A 23,060-nucleotide genomic window follows, 5' to 3' on the forward strand; every position below is an offset into this window, starting at 1 on the left:
AATTTTTGTCCAAGAGGTACAACTGGTACTCTCCTTAGTTGAGAATTTTTCCATATTTTTTGAGTGAAGCAATCTTAGTAAAACATACCGTGTTCGTATGTGCCCCGTGTTCACATGAGCCCCCTTTTCGCCTACAAATTAATTCAAAATGGTGTCCTCGTCATTGAAAAAACTTAATTACGTAGTTTTTAAATATATTTTAAACATTAATAAGTCTCAGAAAATCAAAAAAAAGAAACACTAATGAAATCGAAAATAATAATGGCATCTGATATTCACACAGAAATAGGGTGAAATCTAGACATCACTTGCTTTTTTTTTTTTTTTTTCCAAATTGAATCTTTTATCCATTTTATACCAATATGCAATGAGTTTCTTAAATCACATCCATTTTTTAAAAAGTCATGTATTTATTAAGTTTGATTATTCGGATAATTTCAAACTGTATTCAAACAGCACCTTGAAGATTGCATGGTTAACGATCTTAGTTTTTGCAATCCGAAACGTAAGTAAGACTTTTCTTTACATACAGGCTAAGATTCTAGTCAGATCTTTTTTGACTTCAGAAAAAAAAACTATCCAGTATTCATTTGAGTTTTGACGTCTTGAATTCAAATTATGTTTTCCGCAATCACGAATTGCGATAGGACTCTACTCGTTGGGTTTCTTGTTTCTACAAATAGAATGAAATGGAAATGGCCAAGAATTTTGCACCCGTCATATGATGACTAGTGAATTTCTATAATAGGTAATACGAAGCATATCCAAAAAAAAAAAATGTTCATTAGGTTGCAGTAATAAAGATAAGATTTTATGGCTGATATCCACCAATACACGTATCATAAAGATTATTTACGGCGTAAAACTAAATGTATTTTTATTTCTTATCAATCTTAAATGATAAGAATTAGTAATCTGGAAATTTGTATTTGATGAAGTTTTGCTGTTTAAGTTCATCCATATTCACAACTCCAGAGCTCGAATACGCTACCTTGCGGTGATTAATAGTACTAAAGAAAAAGGTAAAACATTCCATTCCACGTGTTTTCTTTGGGGTAAATTACAGGCTTCAGACAGTTTGTGGTGTAATGTAATTTCAGAAGAATAGAAAAGAAAGCTTTTTACAAACACGATGAGAAATTACTGTCATTCACTAAGCGTCAAAGCAAGTTATAAATTACGGCATTTATTTGTTTTACCTTTTTCATCCGCCATAAGACAGTGGCTGCAGCGCCCCTATAGTTTATTTTAGTTGCGAATAGGTGTATTTTCCTGATTAAACGTAATTTTGCACAAAAAGCCCTTTTTTATTTAAAACTTGCTTGAATTAATCCCTGAAAAAATTATGAATAAAATCACATCGCAAACGATTTGTAACTTAGGCAACGAAAATCTCTTTCTAAATAAATATTAAAAACAACCGTTGTCATGATAATCTGAAAAATCAGAGTAACATTTGCTTCGGTCAAGTGAGGATAATAAGCAATTCATGATTGCTCAAGAAAAAAGAAAAGAAAAGAAATCTTATAATGATCTAATTGAAGAAAACTCGAAACAAAAATTGTGATACGTTAAACTTACTTTTTCTCGCTTTTGAGCTTTAATCATAAAACCTTCTTTCGCTCAATCTTCGTTCACTTTAATACTGTAAAGTATTATGAGATCCTTTGTTCTTGCTTCCGACGAAATTTCACTTTCCCAGAATTAAATTTATTTTTGAAGCCTCATAACTTAACGCTACGTTCCTTCATTTTTGCTGCAAGTCACGTTTTACCACTTCAGAGAAATAAAGATTTATTATTCTTGATCTGTTCTACACCTTTTCCTCCACTGGATACATCCACTGCACCAGAGCCTCTAGACTCTAGTTACCGTTAAAAGCGGTGAAAGCATAAAAGACCTTAATGCGTCACTTAATAAAGGTAGGTTATACGGAATATACTGCAGTGGAATTCCGATTCTACATTGTCCGTTTCATACGTTTAACCCGCTTCCGGCGCCATTTTCTGTTGGCTCGTTAAAATTGCTATCCCGGTAATAATGTCTGTCAAAACATAAAATCTCTAAAACAAATTTTATTTGCAAATGCAAACCAAGGTGAAAGTTTGCAAAAAATAGTTAGCATAGAATGTGCTACAAATAAAATTGAAACCAAAAACAGAGATAGATATCCTCCACAAGTTCATTGGGAAAGTCAAGTTTCAAACACTATGTGCTGCTTAGATTTTTACCATCTTCCCTCGATTTTACATTTTCGCCCTTGGTGAGTTTTTTATCACTAGTTTGACAGAATATGTCGATCGTTTGGAAAAAAAGTGCTACAATACGAAATTTTTATTTATTTATTTTTCCGCTTAAAGGCGTTATCTTCTTTGGAAAATAATGACAGATTTTTTTGCTCTAATATTAACCACTGGAGAGGTCAGCAAACTTACTTTTCTTAATGCAAATTGCCTGAAGAGTTCAACTTCAATCACTTCTCCTGTAAAATTTCATTTCTTCGTATTGTGGCACTCTTCTTCCAAATGAGCGACGTAAAATTGGGGTTCCACTATTGTATTATATTGCAGTTAATTAATGATGTTTGCAACAATAAAGTAACACGAAATTAATTTAATTAGGAAGTAAACCCATGTATTTGTAGCACGAAGTTCAAATTTTGCACTACTACAACTGGAAATCTAATATGGTTTCCCCTCTCAGGTTCGTATCATGTCTACTGCGCCAATTAGCGCGGTTTGCATTGCTTGAAAAAAACTTTCCAAAATTAAAAAAAAAATCACAACGATATTTAATTTATTTGCATATTTACACTTAAAAATAATTTGAGGGACAGTCGTGCACGACGCTCCATCGAATTTCGCTCTAAAAAAACAAGTTTTCATAATTCTTTCCTCGTCGTTCTCTCCATCACCTATTGCCATTTCAGTGTGTAAAATATCCTTAAAAAAGAATTTATGCACGATAATCTTCCACTGCTCACTCTCGTACAGTTTAAATTGAAGTTTACAGTTCAATACAGTTCAAAGAAACTATAGGAGGCGCTGCAGTCTCTGGCCAATGGCTGCTGAAGCGGTAAAACAAACGCCTACCCACTTACACCTGTCCAATGAGACATATACCTTGTAAGCGCAAATTGAAATGTTTTACCTCTTTGGATAATTTCTTAAACCACCACAAGGTGCCGTATCCAAGCTCAAGAACAGCGAATAGATGGTTATTAAATAAAAATAGTTGGTTATCGTCTGCAAGCATTAACATACTATAGTTGGGGCAAACCAACCCTGGCATCTTGCGCAATGGTGTGGATAGGATTTGCGTACCCTTCACAATGCTGCCAGGTTAGGCTTGCCCCAACTAGTTATTCGCAATTTAAATAAATTATAGCAGGCGCTGCAGTCTCTGGCTCATGGCTACTGAAAGAAGTAAAACGAAGACCGACCGACTTACGTGGGCTTGTCCAAGGAGACATCTGGCTTGTCCGCGCACGATTGAAATGCTTTACCTCTTAGGCTAAATTTTTAAAACACCGCAGGATCACGTATTTAAGCTCTGGAACTGCGAATAGTATGGTTCATGTGGTCGGGAGTAATTTGACACCGAAAAAGCAATCGAGAGAGGTAGTTGATGATAAAGACTCAGTGGTGACATACTGGAAAGTAGGCTCGTTTAGTTTTGATAGTTCCTTGTTATCATGAGAGGGAGGGGTATCATACAGTGGAGAATACCAAATTAACAACAAAATTTCCCATTGATAGAAATAATTATTGTCATTTTTGCTCCTACATTGTAATGGAACTTTTCATGTAAATAACTTCACTCTCTCTCTCTTTGGCAGATTAGTTGCATTTTAATGGCTTAATTTAACTATTTGGAGGGATTTTTTTCATTTTGATGCAGCTTTTAGTCTTGTTAAATGTCTTGTTTTGTTTAAGAATTAAACATTAAATTTTAAATTTCAAAAATATTGATTCTGACAACATTTAATTAGCAGATAAGTTTTTTTTTTTTGATAAGATTGGCGAAAAACTTTAAAAACGCGTCAAGTGTTCTATTTTATGATAAAACCTAGCCCCCCCCCCCTCACTGAAAGAATATTTTACAACCATTCGTTTAAAGAAAACAAAACAATAATAATAATCTCGAAGTAACAAACCAAGGAATCGCTTCCATTGCAATATATCGTTAAGAACTATGAATTCTTGCTCCAAGAGTATTGGATTATTCATCTCAGCTTTTCAAATATTGAGATCGCGTGTGTAATTAAATTGTTTCATTTCCTTTGAAAATTGTGCATGATACGTCATCGCTCTGCCGAAAGCCAGTCTGAAGGAACACCGTGGAATTAATCATGTTCCTTCTTCGAGTGGCCCTATAGGACGTCTAATTAAATCAGCTGCCCCTCCGATCCATAGAAACCTCATAACTGTTGAGCTCATTTCTCGTGACGTCACCACACCGTCGAGGCTCTGCCGGACCGACTCTCCGGCTGATCAATAGGAGTCCAGAGCGAGGCAGCTGTGCACGTGCTCCCCCTGCTCTCTTCTCGTCCGCCATTTCTCGATCGACGAGATTCCATCCGCGAAGATCTCATCTTTTTCTCTCTCTCCTCCGGAAAGGATGAATGGCGTCTTCATCTTCCACATCCTCTCAGAGTGACTCTGGCACCCCAGTGGCACTTGGATGTTGGTGTTCTGGTGGGTCAGACGCTATGGCCGCGCCATGCCACCGACTGCACCCGTACCCAGCAGTAGTAGGACGACTGGCCGGACTTCCACCAGTGAGTTCTTTCTCTGCTTTTTTTTTTTCTCAGAGATGGGATTTCTCGCTGATCCTCTCCGTTGATGCGCGCTCCACTTCCCGTTTGCTGCTTAACGGTTGGATCGATGCATTCAGGTAGATTTGACGTCGATTTTGATACAACCGGGGATAATACAAAACCAGCGTCGAACGCCCAGTTAGTCCCTTTGCCTTTTTAACATCCACCCAGCTCCGCTTGGTTGTGTGTTCTGAATCCATAACGAAAGTCGAGGATTTTAACATTGCTGTTGAAATTTCAAAGTTCATTATCAACATTTATTTTTGTTAGGGATCAGTCGAAATTCAATGCAAGGAAATTGAATTGAATTTTGGAATTCCTAATCAATCTTCCTGTAAACAATTTGTTGAAATTCAATGTAAAGAGATTGTTTTAACTTTCAGGTTTCCCTATTAATGATTGCTTTTGTTAGGCATTCGGTGAACTTCAATGCAAAGAAATTGCGTTGAATTTCAGTTTTCCTTATCAATGGATTGCTTTAGTAAAGAACTTGAGTTACATTTTAGGTCTCTTTATTAGTGATTGTCTTTGTAGCTTTTCGGTGAAATTCAATGTCAAGAAATTGGGCTGAATTTCAGGGTTCCTTATTAAAGACTGTTTTGGTAAGAGTTTTGGTGAAATTTAATACAAAGAAATTGAGGTGACTTAATTTACTTGTTGCGGGCACTTAAATCGTTTCCAAATATCTTTAAATATTGCGTGTTTACAACATAGAGTGCTGTTTGAAAATCTTATCATTTTAATTAGTATTTTTTGTGTCTGTGCGATAAGCAAATAGTAGTTAACTTAGCATAATCCGTTTTCTAATGTTTCACATTAAAACATTGCTAAATAATTTTGTGATTTTTGTAGATTATCAATATAAACTATAACGTCTTTTATCTGAGAATTTGCACAATTTTATGAAACATTTTGTGTTCTTGTAAGATTAACTTCTACTGAAATAAGCTTTTCTATTATTTTCCGTTCAAAACGTTTTTTTATCATTTTTAAATAATTGTAAACTAACAAAATGTAGTACAATCTGGATTCTCTGGGAATTACATATTGATAAGCTTTTTGTTTTCCTGTATGATTAGCGCTAAATGGTACTCGTTTTTTTCATAACATTAAGTATTTAAAATATTTACTAAGCCTATCCCGATTAAATTGTATCAGTGCATAAGGTGCGAGAATAATACAGCAAAAATATTTATAAAAATGTTTCTTTTTACATATTTTTTTTTATAAAAAATGTACCACGTTGTTATAGTGAAGCAAAAACATGTATTTGTGCATCCGACTCTAAGAAGAAATATCATTTCATTTAGTCATTAACGAAATATAATTTAAAAATTAAAACTAGATGCAACGCTGGCACATTTTTTTTTCTCAAAGCTGTTAATTTCAAGTTGCCAGTGAAATAAATTCTAAGGGAGAAACAGTTCTCAACTTTTCTAGTTTTAATTATTTTTGTACTTTAGATTTCATTAAAAATTAATGAAAAACTTTCCTGTTGGGTTAAAACTAACTTCCTTTTACATACAATGTATGCGTTGTCCGTAGTTATCCAGGAACTACTCTCATCAGAACTATATCAGGAAGCATAAGGGATCTCACTCTTTTATAAATCTCTAAAAAGCAAAAAAAATATTGGCTTGATATTTTTTATTTAAAATTTCATTACCGCAATTTTCCGTCATTTTCCAACATTAAAACTTTGTTTCAAAAACGAGAACACGAGTCAAGATATATATAGCATGCATAGGCGCCCATATGGGGCGGGGAAGGGGGGGGGGCAAGTGAGGACTCAAGCCCCCCCCCCCCTCCTAAGAAATTAGAACTTTCTTACTATTAGTACTTAACTCTTTGCAAAAATGTAAAAACATTTCTTTTCCAGCCATTAATGAATAAGTTAATAAAAATGGCAAATTTTATTAACTCTAATCTGTACTAAAATTGGTTTCCATAGATAAAATATCCTGCTAAACGATGAGGAAAACATCTGAGTTCCCCTCCCCATTAAAATCTTACATATGGGCGCGATAGCATAATATGATTGGAATAGGTTATTCCAACACCCCACAATTTTGTAAAACCCGTTTTTAAATTTTAATGTTTAGGAAATCTCAGTGAAAACTCAATCTGCAGATATTTATATGAATGAATAAATATTAAATATTAAAATTACAAGAAATTGTATGGCAACCTATATGGGCTGTGCTTTATTTTCATAAATTTTATGCATAAGTTTCTTTTACTTTTTAAATTTTATCTCATATTCTTTTTTTGAGCAATCACGATTGCTTATTGCTTTCATTTGACTGTTTTTGACGTTCCTTTGATTTTTCCCAACAGCACCCTCCGCAGCATCACCGTCGACCGAGTCCTCACGATACTGCACCTCTAGCGAAAACCGTCTCCAGTTTTCGTCAATATCCTACACTTACACGCATACATACACGCACATATACATATATACACCAACACACACATACATACACCTACACACATACACAAACACATACACACACCTACACACTCACATACACACAACTACCCACACACTCATGCCTACACACAGACACAAACACATATGCCTACACACACATACACATACCCCCCACACACACCTACACACATACACATACCCCCCCCCCACACACCTACACACAACTACCCACACACTCATGTCTGCACACAGACACAAACACACATGCCTACACACACACATAGCTCCCACACACAAACACACACGCTTACATATACACACACATTCGTGATTGCGAAAAACATAATTTGAATTCAAGATGACAAAATTCAAATTATTATTTTTTTTTTTTTTTTTTTTTTTTGTGGGTCTTCGACAGGCGATATAACATAAAAGTTTGCTGTTTTTAGAAACCCCCATTCCTGTCATTTAGGGGGTCAAGGGAGTCTATTGCCTTCATCATGAATATTTGTCACAATGTCACACTGAACCTTACCCGTTCCCTCCCCTTGTCACTAGTCACGCTTTATTACATAAACATATTGTTGTAAAAATGCTTTTATTTCAATCGAATTGTGTGATGCCGCATTTCTTGCTCCTCCTGCCGTCCCCCTTGTCAAAAACTCACAACTTCGCGACCACCCTTTCCTGAAAAAGCGTGAAATCATTTTTTGACGACCCCTTAATTTTATATTATTATATATAGAAATACGAGCTATATGGCAGTGCTCATTATAGAAACAAGGAAGAATTTCTTGTCTCCTACTCAGTTAGACCGTAGAAAATGACTCTTTGACGCCAATGTTTTTATTTCAATCAAATTGTGTGATGTCACACTTCTTGTACCCCCCCCCCCCTTGGTCCTTATCACAAACTGCTAATTTACCCCCCCCCCCCATAGCGTGACATCAGGTCGCATTATCATAGAATTATTTTTGCCTAAAAAGTCACAAGTTGTATAGTCTACTTGCTCAATTGACTGGTTTATTAACCGACTTCAAAAAAGGAGGTTATGATTTCGTATTGCAGCTTTTTATGTGTGTTTTCGAATTATTTTAACACTACTAGACCAATTTGAAAAAAAAAAATTTGTTTGGAAGGGTATTCTTCCCAGATGGTCCCATTGTATTTTGGTCTGGATCTGATAAGGGGTCCCGGAGAAATCCAAGAAACTTTAAATTTCATACGTCATGGTCACGTGGTGTTGCTGTGATCGGTGTATTAGGTTGTTCGGAAAGTAATTTCGTTTTTTCCCGTCAGAGGACTTAATTACGTTTTTTCGAAACCAACTTCACACTTAAGCCGCATAACCATTATATGTCTTAAGAGCTGATATTGCAAGGCGTGTGTGTGAAAAAGTTCTATTAATTCTACGCAGTAGTTTTTGGTTGGTGCCCTTTTAAATATGGAGAGCAATAAGCAGCATTTTCGTCACATTTTACTTTTTTACTTCAGAAAAGGTAAAAATGCTGTCCAAGCGAGAAAAAAATTGACGGATGTGTATGGAGAAGGCGTGTTAACAGTACGCCAGTGCCAGAACTGGTTTGCAAAATTTTTTGGATGGCAAAACCTTTACCTCAAATGAAGATGTCAAAAACCACCTGAACCAGTTTTTTGCCAGCAAGGACCAAAACTTTTATGAGAGGGGAATTATGTTACTGCCAGAAAGATGGCAAAAGGTGTTGGACCAGAATGGCCAATATATGATTTAATAAAATATTTATTCATTATACGAAAACTATCTCATGTTCCCAAAAAAAAAACGAAATGACTTTCCGAACAACCCAATATTTATTTTCCCACCTAAGGTTTTGGCTTTCTCTTGAACGATATTTAATTTTCGCGGCACATGGATGATTAATTTTCTCAACGCTGCGCCGCACAATGGTTCAAAACGACAAAAAAGCGGAAAATATTCAATAACTTTGAATATTCTCAAAAAATGCTTTGAAAAATTGTTAAAACTGTTGCATGGTAATATTTATCTTCATGCTTGCTGGTCGTATTCACTGCGAAATCCCGATTTTACGTCCCTTGAATCTACGTTTTCCCCACATTTTACGGTTTTTATCATCAGGTCCCAGTTTTTCCGTACACTAATAATATTAATTTAACCCGGATGAAAAGTTTGTTATTTATGAATTTCCCGCATTTTACTTTTTCCTTTGGCAGTTAAAAAAAAAAGAGATTTTTTTTTTTAAATTAAGAAAGGTGTTTCCCTCTGTGCATTTTTAAACATAATCCACTCTGTTGAAAGTTAATCCATGAAAATAGAAACGCTTCTGCTTCATCCGTAGCTGATCTTATGGACTTTTCGGCCGCCAATGAAGATGAACAAGAAGAGGAAACACAACTCGTCTCTTCTTTCAATACTGCATTTAATAGCTTAATAATAGTGAAAGACTATTTTCTTTATCATAAAGATCAGGAAAAAACTTTGCAAAGTGTTTCAATCCTGGAAGATGCTGTATTTACTTTGGATTTAATAACTCATTATTACTGACTACTTTCAACCTAAACGCTCAAATTCGTTACTTAATGTGTTAGAATGATCTAAACTGGTGTGTACAATAATGTTCTTTTCGTAAAATATCGCATTTTTACATTTTATAAGCGTTATCGTAGCAACCTATATTACGTAACTGAGTAGGTTTAGTTTTAAAGACTAATTTCGCGTATAGTTAAATTAGTGTTTAATTCAGGATTCGGTGGGTTGTCAGTTACGTTATGTAGTTTTTTTATAGGAGGCCCCTACTTCAAAAGGTTATTAAAAATTAAGATATCGTATATAATTAGTTCGGTATTTAAACTAATTCATCGTATAGTAATTAAAATCAGTGTTTATTTTATAATTCGGTGTTTAGTTTAGTTGATTTTTGTACTGGAATTGTAAAATAAATTTCATTTCTATGTTTGGGTAGGAAATAGAATGTAAGTGTAATCAGTTATTTTCTGCTTTTTAGTTCCTGGGTATTTTTTGAAGGCGGTTTTTTTTTTATTTAAAAGTAATTTATTAGGTCTGTTGGCTCACTTGCTGGATTAAATTACGTAGACAAAATCGACATTGAACAGGAAAGCTTCAAGTTTTCAAGACAAAAAGGAATGTGCTGCCGAAAACGTTTCGAACTTTTTTAGCAGAATTTTACGATTTACGTATTAAAACAAAGTTTACAGTTTTTAATCAAATAAGATTATCAAGCTGTAATCGCAATAATAATAAGAAGAAGAAGAAGACGTTATTAAATAAAATAACTTTTTTTTTTTTTTTTTGTAAAATTTTTGCTTAATTCATTTCTGAAGTACATAAAAATTGTTTCTTTCATGTTGAGTTTGGTGTAGAACAGGTACATGAAACATCACTTTGATTTTTTATATTTCAAAGGTTCAAAAAATTGTTTCTTCAGTGAATGTTTTTCAAATTTGTGCATTATTTTTTCAAAAAAGTAAACCAAAATTAAAAGCATTCATGGCTAGGTCATTGTTGGTTTAAAATATCGCAATAAGCTATCAATATAGTTAATAGAGGATTTTTTTAAAGGTTTTTTTTTTTTTTTTTTTTGTAGTTTCTCCTCTTCACAAGAGAATTGAACATTTTTTGTACTTAGAAGCTCAGTTAAGAAATTAACTGACGTATTCTCCTGTACAGTTGATTTTAAGTACAAGGAAATATATTTTTAAATGAATAAAAAGTATTGTGATAATAAAATATCTATTCTTGGTTTTTTTTTTTTTTTACTCTGGACCATATTACTGCAAGCATTGCAATTATTATTCTTTAAATATCTTTGTCCCTTCCCAAAAATCAAATGCCAACTCCATTTATAACATTCATTAATTACATGAAAGATGTTTTCCGTATATTAAAATAATTATAACAATAATAGCACTAAGAATGACCCATACACAGGGGGAGATAGAGGTTCCACAGTAGTGGTACTCGGGGTGAAAATAAATCCATTTGACATAAAAATAGGAAGCACCGTGGTACGATCTGGCACTATAGCCCATAAGAAATATGGAGCCCATGGCACCAAATAAAGTTTGACTTTTTCAAATGGCCCTTGAAAAAATAACTTGAATGTTGCAATGAAATTAGCAACTTCTCCTTTTTTTGGATTGTAACTGTTAATAATTAGTTTGACACAAATTATTAATTTTTTGATATTCTGCTAATCAAATTTAAATCTAACTTTAAAAAAAAACAACTCCGCGTCACCAAAATACCAAAGAATTAACGAACTTCAATCCCCCGTAGTTTTCATAATTCTGTTCAAAACAATCGAGAAGTCTTTTAACCTGTGCTGATCATTTATTTCTTCTCTTTTAGGAAGCAGCAACAGTAACGCGCCATGGTGGAAAGCGTGGATAAAGAAATATGTGATCGCTTGCTTGGTGTGCGGAGGATTATCTGTGTTCCATGGCATTGTTTTCATCGTTATTTACCTCCTCCTTCGATCTTACACCTCTTCACTCCAGTTTTTCGAAACAATACCAACTTATGTCCCCGGAGTTGTGGTGAGTTTTTGTTTTCGTTTCATGTAAAGCTTTCGTACTATACACCTCTGGCAGGTTGAGCTCCGCTACCTGACCGATTCAATGATTCCATTAGTTGAAATAGGGGTAAGAAAAAACGGCATAAGAACTTGCGGACTAAGTTGTCAGTGTATTGGCCATTTGGCGAACAATATTACTATTCAGGTAAGAATAAGCAAGCGGTACAGGATTTTCTCGCCAATAAAAGGGTTGCAATGGTAGCCCCACCACGCCTAACAGTGCCTCTTCTTACTGATTGCCCTCCCTTGAAAGAAATGGACTTGTTCAAGGCCATAGCTCAACTTGTCAGAGCTGGACAGTAGGACACTTAGTATCTTCTGCAATGGAGTTTTAAGTTACTCTGATGGAATGAAGTAATTTTAAAAAAGGTTTTGTATGTATAAAAATTTTTTGATTGAGAAATTAAACTTGTTGTCTTAAAAACAATTTCTTACTGAGTTCTTAATTATACTTCATAATAAAATTTCCATAACTTCAATTTCACCGGAATTTTTGAGCTATAATTGTATTTTATTTTAGGAGACATGCAAGATCCACATAGGACCCTGAAAACCCAAAGAAAATTAAAATTTCATTTGTGTTATTTATTTTGAAACAAAATAATAGAAGGTTTCCTTTCTTGTCTTCACGTCAGTCAAACCTTTGACTGTTGAAATTGCCGGCTATTCCTAAAAGCCCCTTTGTCAGTTTTCATTACGTTTTCTCCACACTTTCAACAGGCACCGGCAGTGGCGTAGCTAGACCCGACTTTCGGGGGGAGTTACTTCTTATATATATATATATATATATATGTATGTATAATCGCTTGGAATTTTTTCCTTTTCTTCTTTTTTTTTTCTTTCTCTTCTCTCTTCTTTTTCTCTCTTTTTTTTTTGAGACTAACTTTTCGGGGGGGGGGGTTTGTCCCCCAACCCCCCCCTTAGCTACGCCCCTGGGCACCGGAAAAGTCACTAGAATACGAAAGAAGTGATTTAGTAAATTAATGAGCGTACTGGTATGAACAAAAGTCGAAAATTTGTACTGAAAATTTCATTTAATAATGCTAAATTATTACGATTGAATGTGCTCAAAAAATATTCAAATAAATTTTAACTGGACTGATGTGTTATTGAAGTATTTAAGTGCAATGTTGCATTTAGCTATTCCATTTAGTTACGTTGAAAAGCCGCATAAACTTCTACGTGATAGTTATTTCCCCTCTAAATGGACATGTACGAGGGTATGAAAATGCCTTCTTAAATGAACTCAATGTACGAAACCCACGAAGATCAATATTTTTTTATTGTAGACAGCGTGCGAAAATATCGTAATATTTGTTTATGTATCACAATATCGGATTTTTTTTTATACATATCGCATTTATGTCAAGAATTGCACGTTTTTCGGGAAAAATAGTGTAACGCACAATATGATTTTGATAATTTTCTAACAGAAGCTTTAATAGTAAAATTGAAGAACTGAAAATACGGCCATTGTAGGAACACCGTTCCCAAAGTCACTCTCAGTTTTGTCCCTTTATTTCATTTTATTTTAGTTTTTTCATTTGTGAACCGATTTAACAATCATTTTCACTGCTGAAAAAGCTCCTAGTTAAACTCGAGTACTTTTAAAGTTAACCGTGAGATAGGATAACTGAGCTTCGTTGGTAAAATTGCTGTGCTATAACGAAGTGCTGACGTTGCCATTTAGTTTGTCAAAATAACATTCTGATTTGTTAAGCGACCAAAATTGGTTGTTAATTTCGCTTTACCGTATCTTCTGGTTTCGATACCTGTTGTCTTTACAATTGCAGGGTTGTCAACCTTGGAGAAACAATTTGAGGAGCATCTGCGCTGATTTTGAGGAGCAATTTAAAATTTTGCCGAGCAGTTTGGAATTTTGAATAAAAATCAATAAAAATAACTAAAAACACTTATCTAAAATGGTTTAGAGCGTTAATAATCATTTTAAGCACTAAAGTATAAAAAAAAAATATTTTTAAATTAATAAAACAGCTTTAATCACCATTTCATTCTCTGAGTATAAGAATCTTTAATATCCCATTTTTTCATGTTTTTTTATGATAAAATAACAAAATTTAAGCTTGAAAGCGTTCGCCGGGAAATGCGGAGCAAAAAGAACTTTTTTGCTCCGCATTTTTCGCGCGGAGTTTCGCCATTTTTGCGGAGCAGTTGGCAACCCTGCAATTGGGAGACAGTGACCACGTGATCCATGATCGTGATGTAGCCAATGAAATTTACTGACTAAGATTTCATATTATCCTCTATTTTTTTCGCATGTGTAAACACAATGTTTTTTTTTTCTTTTTTTAATTTTCTTTTAATTTATTTGTTATTGTTATTCCTTTATTTATTTTTTTATTAATTATTGCAGACGACAAATCTCATTTTATTGATTCTCACCTGAAGTTTGTTCATATTAATTACATTGTACTTCTAAATCGACGATATGATCTAAACGTGAAACCGGCAACACGTTTTCATACTCCGATTGTTTCCAGCGCGGCATACATAATAGCAAATGTAATTAATTCCTAATTGTGGCTTTTGCACGTCAGTCCACTCATGTCCATCATCGTCCATAGCTTCACTTCGCTGTAGCTCAAAGGATCTGGTTTGTAGATCAGTGACGCGATAACGGGGAAATTAGCCTGCTCTAATAACAGTAACGATAACCGGGGAACGCTAAACCAATATTAATTTCATTTAAGGCGACTCAAATGTTACCTTCCCTTTCAGAAAACAAAGGAAACGTTTCTGAGGTTATATTTGGATTGAAATTAGTGACTTGTCACAACTGGGGGGGGGGATTATCGTGCTTGGTATCCAGGTACTTCGACGTAATCTTTCGAAACGATCATTTCTGGAAATAAGTTCTGAAAGTGTATTGATGCATTCCTTTTTTTCCAGCAGTTCTAAGCTTAAAAGATAAAATCTCATGTTTTCCATTGTTTGTTCGCTGTTAGAAATAATTAAATGCTAGTTCGTGTCGTTTGAATAGATAAATGAAATTGCTTTAGATAACATGATTCCAGTACTTCATGCTTCTTAAATTAAAAAGTCTATTGTAATTCGTTTATTCAGGCCATCTGGACGTCAAAATTCTCTGTGGCATTGACATCCGCGCCTTAATAGTGGCACGGGAAAGACTGGATGCCATATCGGGGGATCGCACTACGTCTTCAAAACGGCCTATCCCTCATTGAAAAGAAAAAAAAAAAGTGATAGTTCATTTACACACTTAAAAGTGATAGTTACACACTGTGCATTAAGACCTGGGCTGGCAGACGCAAAGAAAACGGCCGACTCCGACTCCTGGATTTTGAAACGCCCGACTTCGACTTCTTTATTATTAAATTATTATATATTTTTTTTAAATTTCCCCCTCACGGGAAGAAAGAAAAACCCCTAAACATAGACTGGAAAATTAATTCCGTTTTATGAAATTTTCGCGTTGTATTTTATTGTAAACCTAAGATGAATACTATGTTAGAAATTCAGTTTAAAAATCAAATTTTCTAATAGTTGCGATTTCTAAAGTGATATTACTTAAAGATCCCTTTTTTTTTAATGAAAAGGATCAATTTACTTCTCTTTTTATGTTCAACAAACAGATGTGTTTCAACTCATATGCTTTCAATTTTTGAAAGCTGTAGCTTGATAGAAAAGAAAGCTTTCTTGCTAAGTCAAAAAAAACCTTTCTTGAGAGAGGGCAGTTCGCACCAGGAAATATCCATCGGTTGGGTGACACCTGATGTTAATTTCAGAGGCTATGAAGGATATAAATATTTTAATTCTTAAAAAATTAACCCAATAAATCTTAAATTATATTTCATTTTTAAAACTTCAACGAAAATAGGGCACTTATATTGCGTGGAGAGAACGGGTACAAAGACATCTGGAGCAAATTTTACACAAAATGGCAGTATATAGCTTTGTAGGAATAGCGTTTACTCTATATTTCTTCGCTCAATTTTTAATTAAATATTATTGGCTGCTTTAGAACTAACCTCAATATGAAGATTTTAAGATTGATTGCTATAAACATTAGAGAAAAAGAAAGTTAAATAAAGAATAGATCAAAAAGATTAGGAGATTTTTAGACTACCTCTGTGCCAAATTTAATGACTTGAATGCGATAGCTTCGTGAAATTAAATTTCTCTTTTTAAAGTATCTCAAAATTCAGTAAACTATGTGAGAAACTCAAAACTCATTTAAACTATTGTATCCAGGTACGATAAAACTATTTGTGATTTTGTTTGTTCTTCGATACTGGGGCATTGATTGTTTTTCTATTATTTAAGGCGTTCCAAAAAACCAGCATGATTCCAAATTGGAGCTTGACCACGGAGAGATGGCGGATGACCTTAAAGAGGAAAGTCATTAGTATCATTTGTAATTGGTAGAATCATCCGAAAGTGCCAGGTGTTAAGAGGCACGTTCTCGCTGATCCTATCTATTACAAAATAACAACAAACAGCCAAATGATACAAATGTTTTTTCTTAAAATTCATCCGCTATCTCTCCGTAGTTAAGCTTTACCACCTCTTCCTTATTTATAAACAGGAGTTTCTAAACTTTTTATGACCCCCTTCCCCACCCACTCACCCGTCAATTTTCGAATAATGTAATTTCATTGACGCTATCCTAAAGTTACAATTTATTTAATGGTATACAAAAAATATACATATATATAAAATGATTTCTATAGAACAAAACATATTAATTTAATATTATATTGGAATCTGGGTATTGATACATTTTATTACGTTTAACAATTTATTCATACAGAATTACAGAAAAATAGATATTTAAAATGCCGCATAAGTGAAATATTAATACACTTGAGCAGTAAGTTACCGCCCTTAAGCCAAGGCTAAGGCAGAACTTCATGCAAGATGCCGACAGCCCAGTTATCACATCCAGAGAGGTTGGGGGTCATTAGAGTCCCTATATAGGGACTCTTGAGCAGGCCCGCGCCAAGCCTAATCGGCGCCGTCGTGCAATGTCTCTTTTGAGCGCCTTTATATGCAGTGGCGTTCGACGAAAATATAGTTAACACCTGGATTGAGGTTTTGTAAACAAATATGATGTAGAAAAAATACGTTTGGCATTCAATTTAAATTTTGAAAACAAAACGTGTAAAATGTATATTATTTTGAGTTCAGTAGCTCCTCTGATATGTTAATGCGTTTCGGAAGAAAAAAAAATTAAATATCAAAGTTAATGCCGCTATAAATATCTCTCTAATTGATGAATAATTAATCAAACTTTTATTGCCTTATTTTGTCTGACTTTTATTGCCTTTTTATTGTTTTACGTGTTAAAACATGACAGCACGGAACTCATACTTCTAAATTGAAGTGTGCCGGAAGATATCCCACCTTAAAATCTGAAGCTGAACCCCCCCCCCCCCGTGTCAAAACCAATAATTCTAAAAAACATGATATCTAGAACAAATACATGTCCAAAGCTTTTTTTTTTACACACACAAATAGTTGAAGAAAAGGGAAGGGGAGGGGTGGGGGGATTGAGAAATTATGGTCTAGTCGTTACTTTTTGGAACTAAAAAGTTCACCAAAATTGTTAATACACAAATATTACGCACAAGTGATATAAAACGGGGAATAGAAAATTTCTCATATGCACAGCCTTTCGTACTAATAGACATACCGAAACAGAATTCACGGCTCCACATTAGGAAGAAAAATGCTAATGTATGCATCAATTAGCATCACGTGTTTTCAGTGTAAAAGATTGCTCTTTTGAATAGCATGTTTAGACACAACAAGACAATAATTTTTCCTTTTAGATAGGTAGCTTGAGGATTGCTTGTTTCTATGCGTAGCGTAGTTTCACAGCCACCATTAGAGTATGAGACATTATCAGGGCCTGATGAAGGTCCCAGGTCCATGTACCTGCACTGTCGGGCAGGTACATGGACCTGGGCATTATAATTTTTAGGGGCACTAAAATCGGGTAATTTTTTTCCCTCTCTTGAAAGCAACCACATGAAAAATGTGCAGATTTTCTTGTGAGACGGGCACCAAATTTTACCAGGAACTGGGTTTTATGAAACATTCCATTATTTTTTTTTATTGGAAAGATTCCCTCATTTGGAGCATTTTTGAATAATAGAGCTCTGCGTCTTTGTGACTCTGGCGCCATTGCGCCCTGCACGACCTCGCACATAGGGACGGCGTTGCCCTGGTCTTGGGGTCATGACCCTCCCCTTGTATCCACCTCCTGGTCCGCTTGGAATTTGGAAGGGTACCAAGTTGTCCAATACAGAAAAGGTTGAGGGCTACTGCTTTAGCTTATTGTCACAAATAGCTAAACTCAGTTTTACTAAAACCTAAAATAAGCGCATAGTTGAAAAGAATACATTTGCTTGTGTAACTGTTTGACTTCTTTTGTAAATGAAACTGGACAATATTTTAAAAACCTAAGAATAAACATCGAATCGGAGAAAAATATTCACCAACATTACACCATCTGTGTTTCGTATTTTATTTTCATTTTTCGTTACGTTTGACTATTTATTTCAATTTCCACTCAATAAATTACTCATTTCGCCTTTTCTTTTAGTTCATTATAACTGGTCTAATAGTGATGTGCTTTGCTAAAAGAAGGAACAGATATGCCTTTCTGGTAAGCTTAATTTTATTTCATAATCTGCAATTTCTGATAATTTTAACTTCCCATCCTTTTTGTATGAGCTGGAAGTTTAAGCGATTCCTTTATGATGTTAGTCCAAACTACTGCTAACAATTTATGTATATTTAAACATTGTTATTTTATAATTAAATTCAATTTTTCGTAGAATATTCCACTTCACTTTATTTTTTATATCTGAATTGTATTTCAAAATCCTCAAAATTGTTTTTCATGAACAATTTTTTATAGTGTTCTTTAGAATAATGCCAAATGTTCTTCCACGAATATCGGTTAAGTTCTTATTTTCAATTGTTTAATAAATAAATATCTGGTGTGCAAATAAGTTTTAAAGGATTTTCAAGAGATGGGGTCAATGGTATTAAATCGAAACGGACAATGTTGCAACTAACTTCATTTTATAACCTCATCGTTAGGCTTTCATTTTCAGTATGTGACATTTCGCTGAAGTGGTAACAATATAGTTTTTGTGTGTCTGAATATGTCAAATTTTGTGCCAACAAAACACAATTTGCGGGAAAGTTTACTTTTATGCTTCCATTTGACGAAAAGTGCAGCTGAAGTCCATCGAATGCTGCAAGAAGCTTACGGCAACAAAACATAGATTTCCACATGTGAGTTTTGGCATAGACGTTTCAGAATTGGTGATTTTAATACCAATAACAAAAAGTGCGATGGACGACCATAAAAGTTTGAGGATGCCGAATTGGAGGTTATTTTGGACAAAGATTAGTACAAAACAATTTAACCGAACTCAATACGGCCACAATATAAGGAGAGGCACGACAAGGTAATTTTGAAACATGATAACTCACGGCTGCATGTTGCGCAGCCGGTTAAAACATACCTTGATACGCTGAAATGGGAATTCCTACCCCACCCGCCATATAGCCAAGACATTGCCCCTTCGGACTTCTATTTGTTTTCGTGAAGATGACACATGCTCTTGAAGATCAGCAGTTCCTCTCTTTTGAAGAAGTCCAAATGGATCGATTCGTGGATCGCATTAAAAGACGCATCGTTTTTCGAGATGGCTTCCGAAAATTGCCAGAAAAATGGGAAAAGGTAGTGGCCAACGACAGACAATGTTTTGAAAAATGAACATTAAACCATTTTTTCACAACGAAGTGTCAAACTTGAAAAACAAATCCTTTAAAACGTATTTGTACACCAGATAAGTAAACAAAATAGTGAATGCATAGGAAAAGAAGTGAATTAATGGGTAAATAAGAGAATTATTAAACGAAGGATTTTAAAATAGTTACTTAATAAATGAATACATACGTGATTTAATAAATTATTAAATGAGTAAACGAAGTGAGCTGTTTCACTTTGCCCAGTATGCAGTTGACTAATTGTAAAAAACATTAAAAATAAAAATAAGCCTAATATAAAATAAAAAATACTGCAACGAATATTATTAGGCTTTAATGAATATTTAAAATGTTAACAATAAGAACTTTATCATTTTAAATTAACAAAAATAAGTTTTGATTTACTACAAAATATTACAATATAAGTATCAATGTTTGAAATTGTACATGCTTTAATTTCAGAGATAACGTTTACTGACATACTACATGGTTAAAATAATAGCAGATAGGTGGCGCTGAAAACAGGGTTAAGAGCCAGTTTTTATATGAGTCAGGCAGGTCAGATACATGCCATTTTTGATTTCGCTAAAAATTGTACAGTGGATTCTTCGAATGCAACATGATATTTAGTGCCTCAAATGAAATATTTCGTAAATTTTTTGGCTGACCTTTGCCGATCCTGACAGGGGTGGCTGAACTTTGCCGAAGAAAGTGAAAATGACATATTTGAGGCCTCCTGGTTTCATGCACTGAGGCTCCACCATGGTTTTTGTACGTTGTAATAATGTGTATAAATTATTCAAAACCCTCATTAATTGCATGGCTCACCCTGCCAAAAAATGCGCTGCCAAAAAATGGCGGTTTTGTAACGAAAAATGCTAAAAAGTGCAGTTTTCACGAGCGCACTGAGAGTCAGTGTAGAACTGGATATCTGCATTTCAAATTAGAGTATGTGTATTTTCACAAACAAATGACAGAACTATGGGCAATGGTTCTGCAGGCTCATAAAATGCAGTTCAAGATGAGGAAATTGCATACGAGTTAACGATGCATCCAGTTAGTTGTACTCAAGTTATGCTTTGTCTTGCATTTTTTTATTGTTCCACCAGTCAGTTAGGCAATTGTATTCTTGTTTTATAATGTCATAATATTGCTTTTATCATAAGTAATAAAATATGACTTTGCAATTGTTTGCTATCATGGTAGTTTAGTACAGAGAAAATAATTTTTGTCACTGTAATGTACAACCTAAAATGGCAGAAAATAAGTAATTATCGAACGTAAAATGCTATCTTAATAAAAATATTTAAAAATATACCTAAAACACCTTCAAAAGAGTGTTACAAATAACTTATGTATTTAACGCAATAACAACCTTTTTTTTTTTTTTTTGCTTTGTTTCACTTTGCTTCCAGTTATAATATTATAAAGTATGCGAGTAAGCATAATCAGTCTACTTGTAGGTCTATAACTCTTTTATGTTAAGTTTTTGATCATACTAGTTTTTTAAAAAGTATCTGGAAGTCCCTGGGGGAAAGTTTAAACCCGGATATGTTGATTGAACTGAAAACTGAATAGTTCATTTTACTCTTTGAAATACTTATTGTGTTCTTGAAAAGAATTTGCCCATATTTCTGTCCCTTGTTTGTGAAAATATGCATACTCTAGTTCGAAATGCAAGTAAAGCTCTATACTGACCCTCAGTGCACTGAGACAAAGGCTTGTGAAAACTGCACTTTTAAGCATTTTTCGTTACAAAAACCGCCATTTTTTTGCAGCGCAGAGGGTGATCAATGCAACAATGAAGGTATTGAATAATTTATGTATATTATTACACAAACTACGTACAAAAACCATGGTGGAGCCTCAGTGCTTCAAACCTAACACATTTTCACTTTCTTTGGCACAGTTTAGCCACCCCTGTCAGGGTCCACTGAAGGTCAGCCACAAAATTTACGATGTACTAAATGTCATATTGTCAACACAAGGATTTTTTTTAGCTGATGCTCAATACACAGAAATAATCAAATTTTAAAAAACTCTGATTTGGAAAAACCTCTACGTCGGACCCCAATTCACGAATGTTTACAGGTCCTCGAATTTTTTTGGAGGAAAAGAAAAAATACGTGTCTTCTAAAATTTTAAAAGAATCTACCATAAAAATTTGAGAAATCAAAAGTGGTGTATATCTGAACACCCTATTTCTGCCCGGTTCTTATAAAAACTGGCTCTTAATATTTCACCATTACACTTTGCTCCGCTATTTCACTTTCCCCCACATTCCCCTACATTATTTGGATGTTTTATTCTTGCAGTGTAATTGTTTTGTGGTGGAAAACGTTTCTTTTTAGCTTAGGATAAATTTTAAAAACTTTAGTTACATTAAAAAAGGTTTTGATGTTTTGCATTTGGTAAATGAGTATCCAAAAGTATTTATTACAACATTCAAAGGTTTTGAGAATTTAAGTTTGATCATTTATTGATACTTCTACCTCCAAAAGACGTTTTTCTGTTCGAAAGCTTCAACTTGACCGAAACATTGACCTTTCTATCTTCCTAAATACGGAAGTTTTGTTACTTTCTGATAGTTTTTCATATATTAATGCAACCCAGCGAAAACAATTCTTTATAAGAAGTAATACTTTTTCTGCAGATGAAGATGGCTGGAGGTTGTTGCCTTATTTGCGCTCTCTTGTGTGTTGTCATCACCGTCACCACCACTGTTGTGCACATGAACCGGCTACAGACGCTGCACGAGTGCGTTTACACGCCACAATCCAAGACGTGCATGTGTGTTTCCGCCATTGGGGACCACAACGCTCAGGAAGGTAAAATCTATTCGTAGAATCTTCGGGGCATAAATGGCAATTCGCGAGTAGTGAAGAGCTCATGCATGTGTTATGTTAGTGTTACGTGATTCTTGACGAAAGGTTTTGATCCATTTATAAGATGATTGAATTAAGGATTGCTTCAAACCATTTACGTGACAAATCTTTTGCAAATGAATGTTTGTATTTATTTATTTATTTATTTATTCATATCGTGATGTATTTATAGTTTGACCGTGGAGAGATGACGGGTGAACACGAAGCGTAAACGGATCACTTCGTTTTGTAATTGGTAGGATAAGAAAGAACGTGCGATTTCACTGCTCGCATGTTCTCGCTGATCCTACCTGTTACAAAATGAAGTGACTTTTTTTCCCTTCAGTTCACACGCCATCTCTCCGTGGTCAAGCTTTAATATCAAATTTTAAATGATAAAATGTGTACAGTTTTAGAAATTAAAATTAATGGCAAATGCTGTGACATTATGATTGAAATTTCCGTAAGTACTGGCGCAAATACTTTTTTTGTCTCCATTTTTTTCCGTATTCAAGTTTTCAAAAGATCTTTTCGCAAGAGTAAATTGGTTCTGAACTGACCTGTCAACCTAAGAAATTGCACTT

At 34.4% G+C, this 23,060-nt stretch overlaps 1 protein-coding gene across 4 annotated transcripts in view; it reads left to right on the forward strand.

The window, feature by feature from the left end:
- Window positions 1-23,060, forward strand: part of LOC129222882 (uncharacterized) — a 260,010-nt gene that overhangs the window by 222,787 nt on the left and 14,163 nt on the right. For all 4 annotated transcript variants that reach the window (XM_054857445.1, XM_054857446.1, XM_054857444.1 and 1 more), the window contains 3 exons: window positions 11,617-11,804; window positions 18,432-18,494; window positions 22,266-22,440. In XM_054857445.1, coding sequence (XP_054713420.1) covers window positions 11,617-11,804; window positions 18,432-18,494; window positions 22,266-22,440 — 426 coding nt within the window. The remainder of the gene's footprint in view (window positions 1-11,616; window positions 11,805-18,431; window positions 18,495-22,265; window positions 22,441-23,060) is intronic.

The sequence above is a fragment of the Uloborus diversus genome, chromosome 5 (assembly GCF_026930045.1).
Source record: "Uloborus diversus isolate 005 chromosome 5, Udiv.v.3.1, whole genome shotgun sequence".
Taxonomy (NCBI): domain Eukaryota; kingdom Metazoa; phylum Arthropoda; class Arachnida; order Araneae; family Uloboridae; genus Uloborus; species Uloborus diversus.